Below are 10827 nucleotides of genomic sequence, written 5' to 3'. Positions count from 1 at the left end.
CTCCAGTTCTACTCAGAAACATTTTCTGTTCAGATTCACAGTAGTTCATAAGGACTTTTGTCACAGAATGTCAAATCGGTCAAGTTTTACAGTCTCTTAGGTTAATTTCTCTCAGAGGGCTTTTTCACAGCATACTCTAAGACATTTGGAATTTGTGAATATTTGTGTCCTGCAGAGGTGGTCTAAAGTGGCCTTGACAAAGCCCATAACAAAAAGAATGTTGATAGTATTTTAATGACCACAGATGTCTCCTCCTCAATGGTTTTGTTCAAGTACCATCAAGGTTTAGTAGAGATGTGCTTCCCACCAAGACAGAGGGGGCAGATATGTGTCTGTGTGTCACTTGGATGTGGCAGAGTCAGACCAAGGAGCAGTCACTGCAGGATTAGGCTGAAGCACCTTGGAGGTGCAAGGACACTTGTTCTGGGACTCTGGCATGGGATAGTATATCTGCTGCTCTGTAGGAGTGCCTCCACCTGTATAGTGAGAGAGAGAGAGAGAGCGAGAGAGAGAGAGAGAGACATACACACACACACTAATGTGCCTCAAAGAGTTGTGAGACCAAAACGGAGGAACGATGTAAGCCGCACTGGATTCTCATTGGAGACAAAGATAGGTAATGTAAATAAATAAAATGTATTTTTATTTAAATCATTTCTATTGCTGCTTTCCCACCAAATTCAAGGTCCCAAAGGTGACCCAGTAAGAGTCTGAAGTGGGTAAAAGAAATGCTACATTGTAATTGTTTCTTAAATATTTATTTAAAGTTGTCAGTCACTATTTATATTATTAAAAACACTAGGGAGTTTGTATTTCTAGCAAAAAATATACATTTGGGTTTGAAGGTGGTTACAATCCCCCCTCCCCCCCCAGCACACATTTCTCAAGGGCTGGAAATATACATCCAGCATCTTTTGAGGGATAGCCAGGTGCCGGGTGAAGAAGCTTTCAAGGGCACAGGGTGAAGGTCCAGGGTAGGTACTCAGAAGTTAAAAAAATTGCAAAATCAGTCTTGTCATTGATATATACCCATCTGTGGTTCCTGCTACATGAAGACTTCAAAGCAGTTTATTAACAGACATTCCGCCTGATTCTTATCATTCCCATGTGATAGAGGTGGAACATCACAATCCCCATTATTCCAATCTGGAAACAGAGGCACATGAAAGTCAAGTACCAGCTAGTACATCAGTGCAGAGCTGGAAGAAGACTGCAAGGATTGCTTTCCCTGCACTAGCAAAAGACAACACCATAACCAATTACACCTATTAGCCATTGTGTCTAGGTAGTGAATGAATGGAACTATCCCCTATGGTTTAAAGACTATAAAGGATACCATGTCCTTTATGGAGCTTGGAGTAGTGAAAATAGCAATAAGGAATGGGATTTGCATTGAGAACTTTCCAGAATGGAACTGGCAGGGAAATAGTTTGCCATACTTTCTACTAACAATAAACTCAGGGACTACATGAAGTTTGCCAGGAGAAAGTTAAAAATTTCCAAGCATTGTTCTACTTTGTTTTGTGTTTGAGACAGACACGATATAAAATGGTTCAGACTTCTTGCTGCATCAAAAATTCTTGTATAAAGGGTCAAACTAGACATAACAGGAGATCCATTGAGGCATCTGATGCTGTAAAAAAAACTGTAGACAGAAATTCAGATTTGATGTGGTATGGGGAGGCAACAGCTGTGTTGTTTTGATCTCAATCACTCTACCCGCCCCCCAGACATTTACTCTGGGGAGTGGAAGACACAGGGCAAATATCAGTGGAGAATCCGATACTAAAATAATGCAAGAGATGTAGAAGGAAACACTCCTGTCCTCAGCCCCCACACTGTGCCCCCACTCTACCCCAGTGTGCTCACAAGTTTTATTATCTCTGTTTCCCCATCCACGGCAGATATACTTTTTCATCTGGTCTCCAAAAATGTCCCCTTCTCACACCGGCATCCTGAAGCTCTACCTTAGGTGGGACTCTGACCACTCATTGATTTCCTCTGGTTAGGACATCTGCAATTCTATGGCAGTGAGTAGCCATATGCTTGGGAGGTAAAGGTAAAGGTTGTCCCCTGTGCAAGCACCGAGTCATTACTGACCCATGGGGGGATGTCGCATCACAACATTTTCTTGGCAGACTTTTTCCGGGGTGGTTTGCCATTGCCTTCCCCAGGAAACTGGGTACTCATTTTACCGACCTCGGAAGGATGGAAGGCTGAGTCAACCTTGAGCCGGCTACCTGAACCCAGCTTCCGCCGGGATCTAACTCAGGTCGTGAGCAGAGCTTGGACTACAGTACTGCAGCTTACCACTCTGCACCACAGGGCAAAAGTAGCTTGGGAGGTAAATCATACTTATTCATTTCTCCTCTTCCCCCTCCCTGCCCACCAGCCAGCAAAAAGCACTTTATAAACTCTGGTCCTGTGAAGAGTGCAAACCCATAAATTATCCTGGTGTGTAAGGCATTTCACCCAAATCAGAAAGCAATTAAAATTGCTTACAATTAAAAAACTATTCTTTGTTTGATGCTAAGAAAAGTAGCTTGAAAGGAGACCAACCAAGGATATGCAATCATGTAAAGCAACTGAGTGGAGTAAGGAATCTTCCTTGCATAATTCTGTCTCACCTCATCAAGAAGATGTGCAAATCGGTTTCACCTTTGCAGTTTTGTCTGCACTGCTGAAAGGTCATCTTATGTCACAAGAGACGGGCCAGAAGAGAAATCTGGAGATAGCACATAAATGCTGTAAGATTGTGATCAAGCCCTAGATACTGATGAGTATAACTCAAATCTCCAAGATGCATGCTTTAAATATGCATTCCTACCTGCTAAAGTCATCAGTTAATAGGCTGAAAATTCACTATTATTCCCCCACCCACACTAAACCATAAAATGTATGCTAAAATTGTTGTCTGGAAAACAGAGCAGGGGGAGACAAAAAACCCTCCATGATTTGGTCAGAAGTGGTGAAACAATTTGAGTTCAACTTATGTTTTCACACTGCAAAGTTTGCCACTATGTACATGTGATGTCATTACATTCTGCTTATTCTTTTAAAGTTCTTTTAGACACTGATTTCTCTTCCCCTCCAATGGTGTGCAATCAATTTGAGAAAGTATTGAAATAAACCAGATTAGGGCCACAGATCAGAACGAAAACCCCAGAACTAATACTCTTGAACTATTTTCCAGCACCATGCTGTCTAATATGGTGGTATTAATTCTGGGAACAGACTACAGGTCACACATGGAAGAAACCAAGCAGGCCACAGATGGTCCAAGTCACTCATTAAAAAGTCCATGTGACGGACACATGGTCACCAAGAAGACTTGGGATCAAATGTGTGTCTGGAGTTCTGCCCTGTAAACTCAATGCCCAGGTGCTTGGGGACCCAAATTCAGATCGAGACTGTGGTACACAGGGAAAATGGGTGTTACCTCCTCCCCCCACCCCCCGCCCATGGCAAATAAATTCATTTTGAGCATAAGTCTTAACAATGGTAAAAGGTATCAGAGTGAGATTCCAAAGACTGAAGCAGGACCAACCTGGAAAAGTAAGAGAGAATAAAAATATACTGTCATTTGCTCTTGGACTTTGGGAAATAATAACATTCAAGGCAATTTTGGGAGGAAATGTTGAGTGGGAGATACTGAAATGCTGTTTGCTTATGCGATGGTTGTTGTCAGCACTGGAAGTCAGAAATGGGTGAAGCCAGCACATGATGCAGTATGGGAAAGGCACAGCTGCAATTCACATGATCAAGAATTCTTTTTCAGGAACAGCTTGGAGAGTATCAGGAGGGAGCATCAAAACAGAAAAACACACCACGGTCTTCTCCAACATCCTTTTGTCACTTTGATTTCAAAGTGGCCAGTCTGCTGCCCCTCTTAGGAGTGGAATCCACATTATAATCCCTGTTTCAGGGTGGGGGAGGGGATGGAAAGACACTCAAGTGCTTTCAAGGATTCTTATTTCCAGGCTGCTGGGAGTGTTAAATCTACTTTGGCTCAGATTAGTGAAGCAAATGGACTTTTATCAGCTACCATCAGAGAGCAAAATCCCCTCCCCATTTTATTTCAAGCCCAGTTCCATTATCTGATAAACTTCGGAGTATAGTATAAGGAACGGGGGGGGGGTCCTTTTTGAGTAAATTTAAATGGATCAAGGATCACTGATGCCCATGAAGAGCTTCAACAAAATGCCATTGTAAAAACCTAAAAGAAGAAAAAGTGTTTGCAGTGTGGAAGACATGAGGTATGGCCTTCCATGAAGAAAGCACATCTGCTTTTGTGCACTGAAGGAGATGAGCAAATGCCTCCCCCTTCAAAGCTGTCCTCAAAAGGAGTGTTCGTACCTTTAAACACTTGGAAGTTTCTTTGGGAAAATTTGTATACAAACAAGCACACTTGCACCCTTTCTTTGCACATCCTAGAATTTGTGGCTTATGGCCAAATAACAGTTCAGAGTGCAATACAAAAATATACAGCTGATATCTGATGCAAGTTCTGTTGATGTACCTGCCAGGCAGTTGCCTGGACATAATCCACGTCGTCCACAAGAACAATCCAACCCACAGTTCAAGCATATTTGCAAGGTGTGTGTAAACACAGTAGCTGCTCCAGGACAATGTAACAGCCAAGCTGTTGCAACATATATTTAGCTTATGATGTGCCTTAAGTTTCACTTAGTGTACATTAACGGAAGCCCTGACCTACCATGATGTAGTAGATACCAAATCTGATGCCATACACCCCTATGTACAGTATTTGCAGCAATCATAAAAAAGCATTTCCAGTAGAAGAAACGGAAGACACAGGGGATTTGTTGGCCAATGTACAAAAGCATTTTGCTGGACTCCATGGCTTTAACCTTTCATAAATATAGGCTCCTCAGTACATGTCTTTATAGATTTCCTGCAAGAGAGGATGCAGGGAAGTCTCTGTTTCTGTCTTTTTGATCTTCTGCACCAGCTGTGCATGCTCAGTCACCAGCTGCCGCAAGTCAGCCATCTTCTGCAGCAGCTTAGGGAAGAGGTATTGAGTGTCTGGGTGATTGGCCTGCAGGTGGAACTCAAGGGCCTGAAGGATATTGTCTTGAATCTCCTCTACTTGCTTAACGTTCATCAAGCCAGGACGGTCTGAGAGAGAGAGAAAAAGACAGACCAATGGGACTTAAATTATTTTCCAGACATTTGTCCCTCTGAACACAAAGTGTTCATGATAATTCTTCATTTTTCCAGTTTTTATCCTCAGCATGCTATCCTGCAGAGAGCTTTTCATACAGAGGAGTATTCTTTTTACACCCACACTCAGCCTGGGCTGATATGGTCTATGGAAAAAAATTACCCTTGAATATTACTAATTGTATGAACAGGCTCTGAGGATGGAAATCAGCAACTAACTAGCAGGCTATGATAAAGACTTGTGCTGCATTAAGCTCATTTGGGTGTTTCCCACACTGTTGGTTTAAAGAGTCAGAAAGGCAGTTTTAAAAAGCTTGTGTCATGGCTTTGAGTAGTAAAATTGATTTATGGCTATACAGGAAGCCAGATTTACAGCTGCATTTCAAACTCTGCATGTTGTTTGTGTCACCTGAAATGCATTTTTAGAGCTAAACCTACTGTTACTGTGGTACAGAGAAACTAATTGAGGGAAGGGCTTCTTCCACATTTTAGCTTCTTCTCTTGTATGGAAGAATCTCTTTGATCACTATTAAAAAATGTGGAATAGCATCCTATATCAATGCCTCCTCCCTTTCCATGATTGTGAGCATTTGTGGCATGGCTACTCCTTTTCTACTACTACAGTTATCCAGGTATTTAATTTCTTTTGAAAAGCGCAAATAGGTTTTTTCCCCTTACTGTAGAGGACGGGGAAATTGCTCAAAGTTTCATTTATACACACCCCAAAAGTCAAACTTCACACTAAAAGGGAAATAAAGGACTCCCACACCCCATGTTTTCTTCATAATGCTAATGCTAGGGAGGAGTAGGTAGGCAGGAGGAGAATGAGAAGCTCTTTCCATGCTTACCAAGGTGGTTTCACAACGTTTCCCTACCCATGGTAGTCATCCTGCCTTTACTGCAGTCATTCCCAAATTTGGCAGAAGAGAAGGTTTGAGAACAACTGGAGAAAAGCCTAGGAATCCTTAGGAAGTGCATGAATTCATCACAATGCTGTGGGAAAGCATGTAAAAAACTCCTCAACAGCATTGAACCTGGGGTAAATAAACGGTGTGAAAATGGCGCAATTTTCCTCTGCAAATTCCCAGCACAGCAAATTATTCCCAACTCACAGCCAGATCTGAGCCTGGTTAAGTGAAAAGGGAATGAGGTGGTTATTACCTGCGCCTTTTGAACTTTAATTGGAATGATGGACTATACAAGCCACAATTAAAATACATTTTTGGGTGGGAATGAGCAAGCATGGGGAGGAATTAAATGTTCTCCTAGACGTTTTCCCCTACAAGTGCCACCCAATTATCATAAGAAAAAATAGGGGTGGGATCATATATTTGAGGGGGGGGGAGTGATTCTGAAGTACAGAATCTGTCATTTACTGAGAACCAAAAAAAGTTGTAGGAAGCCAGAGCGGCAGGAGACAAAAATGGGAAAACAAGAATGAGCTTAACAGGAAAAAGCAAGCATATTGAGCAAAGTATGCTTTCAGATATAGATGCCTGGAACTCTAAAGGATAGGGGCAGCAGTCCAATGGGAGCTCTAGGGAGCACAGGCGGATTGGAAAGTTAGAATAGCAGTGGGGGGGGGGGAAGCATGCTCCTAATCAGGTTGATAGACAAAGACTACCAAAATAAAAGGGCATAGGACTATCCAGGTAATGGTAATTTCTTAAGGCAAGTTACAAAATGATAGGCAACATAATGATACCAATACTTTAGCTATTCTTTCTGGTGTGAATGCTGCACGCTTTGTTTCCCTCACAGCATCTTAATAACCACAGGTATTGAATGTTGTTACTTGTTCTATTTGGGATTGCCTCTGAATACTGCTTGGAAGCACTAGATGGCTTGACATTGCATGCACCATCAAGAGTATATTCCAACAGAGTCCCAAGGCTGCTTCCCCATCCCAGCTTGGGGCATCAAACTGAAGAGGAAGGGGTGACATGGGAGGAGGTTGCAAGTGTGGCTTGGGCTTGCACCAGTGTTGCGACTGCCTGGGAATCCAAGAGGGTACAGAGCAAGTGCCTCTGCAGGCCACACCTTGAATCCTGGCAGGGTGGCCCAAAAGGAGATGTGAACCCCCCTCTCATCATGTTGCTGACATCTTAGATCCCTTCAGTGAGTGTTGCAGAGGAGGCGCATCTCACAATCCACCTGGATTCTGCTCAGGCTGGTTTACATGACCAGGGCCGTTTCCAGATGGCTTACCGGCCCCCGGAACGTCGCGCCACGGTGCGGGGAAAACGCGAAATATTGCGTTTTCTCACACGAGTTTTGCATGACGTCGCGCGACATCGCGAACGCAATATTTTGCGTTTTCCCTGCACCGTGGCGCGATGTTCCGGGGGGCGGTAAGCCGTCTGGAAACGGCCCAGGCCCTGCAGAACCATTTGTCTAGTCTTCCAGGTCACTAAGGCTTGATCTCTAGTGCCTAGCCTCAGCATAGCTTATTAATCCATTAAACAGATATACGGCTACATATATATTATATATGTATATATTAGAGTGTGATCTTATGCACTGTTACTTAGAAGTAACTCCTGCTGCACTTAATGGGGCTTTCTCCCCAACAAAAGTATGAATAGGATACAGCTGAATCCTGTGCATGCTTACTTTAAAACAAGCCTCAATCTTTACTGGCAAGGGACCTGCTTCCAAGTAAATATGCAACAGGACCTCACTGAATAGGGCGGAATGAGTCTTACTCCCAAGTAAGTATGCACCGGATTGGGTAAATACTTTGGAGATCACTTCTCCTCTCCCTTTCCCATATTTGGGTTTACTGCTTCCTAGCCACAGTAAACACCCTCTTTTTCCACCTACTTTCAGCAGGCTTACCAGTCTCTGCCCCGCCCCTTGATCTTTAACCACCAAGCATGCAGTACAAAACAGTAAGCATGTTTCTCTCACATAGTCAAAAAGTCTGTATCTCCTATGGGTTCTCAAGTCTCTGGTCCCTAACTGGGGGTTGGAGGAGCCAGCTGGTCACACTGATTATGCTTTTTGCAAGCAGTGGAAGCAAGAACAGCTCTCCAGTAATCCACCTGCTAACATACAGGCCCAGTCCACCGCTTCATAGGAATGGTAGGGAAGACAAGCATGTCTGAATTTGAGATGCTGCATCCAGGAGCAGGGTAAAAGGAGGAACACTTCCAGGGAGCACTTAGCAGCATGCTTACTAATAAGTACGAAGTACTAGATGTTTAATAAGTTTGTAAAAATGTTAATCCTGTTGGAATAGCTAACGTAACCATCTCTGTCCAAGAACACTAACTGTGCTTTATCATGGCCCTGTCCTCATCAGCAAGTTTTTATAATGCCTGCAATTTTGCCAGCAACCACCTCCCATATCCCACCAGCTCAATGACTCCCCAGTCTCACCTCCACACAGGATAATAGCTGCTACAAACAGAGAGAGGTCACTATCATCCAATTCCAGGGCATTGAACTTCACAGCAAACTCAAATTTGGGTTCCATTATTTCATTGAAGGGTTTGCGCAAGCTGCGAAGGAACTCACGTGTCACAAAGCCATTCCCATTGGCCACCAGGAGTCCATCCTTGTTCATGATGGAGGCAAGCATGGCAAAGATGGCCTCATGCACTCCATATTTCAGCAGAGTCACTTGGTCATTAAGATAAAGGCTGATGAAGCCAGGGATGCTCTTGGCAAATTCTGTGAGCTCCCGCACAGTTTCAACTGTTGTACACTGGCAGCGGTAGAACACATGGACACCAATCTCCTTGTACGGTGGTATTCCATTTACCAGCTGTTTCCACACCAGACCCTTTTCTGCTTGCCACAAGGTATCCATGTCATGAATCACAAATGGCTATACAAAGAAGAGAAAGCACAAATGTATGAACCTGAAGTGAAGAAGCAAGCTAAAGCTGCGAAGTGACAGTATCATCTGTCTCTGGAGCTGCTAGTCAATCAACAGCTTCTGGCCTTTCTACTGATATAATGCTATGAAATGAAAATTTCAGCTACAGGAATTTTATGAATACAAGACACACCCTTCTGCCATTCCAAAAACAAAGATAACCTAGTTATCACTGATTAATCTTGAAGTTCTTCTCTATCAATCCTATCTACAAGCCTATGAATAGTTAAACCCAGACACAAACTTGTTACTGTTTGATATAAGGTGTTTGCACACAGTAGGTTGTTATGTTGTTGGATATGTTGATACAGCACACTTTTAAAATTTATGTTATTTATAGTCCAGTTTCTCAGTAAGACTCAAGATGAATTACATAGTGTAAGTCAATATGAACTATAGCTGAACATCCCATAAACAATGGAAAAGGTTACAACAGTCAGTACACAGTACTCTAGCCTGCAGTCCCTATCCCTTTTCCAAAGTTTCTCTCTGAATCATTTTGATACAGTACAGCCCTCCTACCTGTGTAAAAAAAAACACTCATGAATAATTCAGTTTTGCATAGTTTACAGAAAGCTAGGAGAGCAGGAGCCTTCCTAACCTCATCAGGCAGGCCATTTCACAAGGTGTGTGTGTGTGTGGGGTCAGAACAGAGAATGCATGTGTGCAGACAGTTGTTGATTTTGCCCATATGCTGGGAAATACCTGCCAATGGCTCTGTTCAGATGAGCAAAGCTGACATGGCAAAGCATAGGGAAAGAGGTGGTCCCATAGATATGAGGCACCCAGGCCGTGAAGGGCTTTGTAATGTGATAGCCAATACCTTGAACTGAGCCTGGTAAGCCACTGGAGTGACTGTAGAATGGGAGTAATATGCATGCTCCACCTAGCTCCTGATAATAACTGAGCTGCAACATTTTACACTAACTGGAGTCTCTGAGTTGACCCTATGACGAGTGCATCATCATCATCATCATCATCATCATCATCATCATCATCATCATATTCAATTTATATACTGCCCTTCAGGATGACTGAACACCCACTCAGAGCAGTTTACAAAGTATGTTATCATTATCCCCACAACAACAATCACCCTGTGAGGTGAGTGGGGCTGAGAGAGCTCCTAGAAGCTGTGACTGACCCAAGGTCACCCAATTGGCTACAAGTGGAGGAGTGGGGTTCATCCCGCACTCTTAACCACTACACCAAACCGGCACTCTCCCAGTTTGGTGAAGTAGTCTACTGTCAATTTCACCACGGCATGGTTCCAGGTGACCAGATCGTCTGTGTCAAGGTTGAGGGCCTTCTGGGTTAGACTGAGTTGGAAGAAGGCCTTTTTTGCAGCTACATTAACTTGCTTCTCTAGCAGCAGTGCTGGATCCAGTACTGGATCCCTAGGCTGTCATAAAGGATCAATTGAACCCCATTGAACGTGGGGAGAACAATACCCTTCAGGATCTCTGCTTTCCTGACTAGCATCTTCTGTCTTGTCTGAATTCAGTTCCAGTTTATTCACTTTCAGTCATTTAACCACAACAGCCATGCAGTGATCTAAAACCTCTACCCCATCACCTGGGAACTTGCATAGCAAGATATAGAGCTGGGTGTCATCCGTGTATTGATGACATCCACTTCCCAAGATATGAATGATTTCACCAAAAGGTTTTACACAGAGGTTGAATAACATGGGGGATAAGATTGCTCCACGGAGCCCTAGTTCCCACACCAAAGATAGCCAGTCTCCCTTGGAGTCTGTT

At 43.3% G+C, this 10827-nt stretch overlaps 1 protein-coding gene across 4 annotated transcripts in view; it reads right to left on the bottom strand.

The window, feature by feature from the left end:
* Window positions 1-742: 742 nt before the first annotated feature.
* Window positions 743-10827, bottom strand: part of PPARD (peroxisome proliferator activated receptor delta) — a 78818-nt gene continuing 68733 nt past the window's right edge. For 3 of the 4 annotated variants that reach the window (XM_054980722.1, XM_054980723.1, XM_054980724.1), the window contains 2 exons: window positions 8566-9016; window positions 743-5139 (listed from right to left, as the gene is read on the bottom strand). In XM_054980722.1, the coding sequence (XP_054836697.1) occupies window positions 4892-5139; window positions 8566-9016 (699 nt within the window). In that variant the 3' untranslated portion in view covers window positions 743-4891. The remainder of the gene's footprint in view (window positions 5140-8565; window positions 9017-10827) is intronic. The other variant, XM_054980725.1, reaches the window with a different exon arrangement.

This window comes from Eublepharis macularius, chromosome 5 (genome assembly GCF_028583425.1).
Source record: "Eublepharis macularius isolate TG4126 chromosome 5, MPM_Emac_v1.0, whole genome shotgun sequence".
NCBI lineage: Eukaryota > Metazoa > Chordata > Lepidosauria > Squamata > Eublepharidae > Eublepharis > Eublepharis macularius.
The sequence above is the reverse complement of the archived record's forward strand: the minus strand, read 5'-3'. Positions and strand labels throughout refer to the sequence as shown.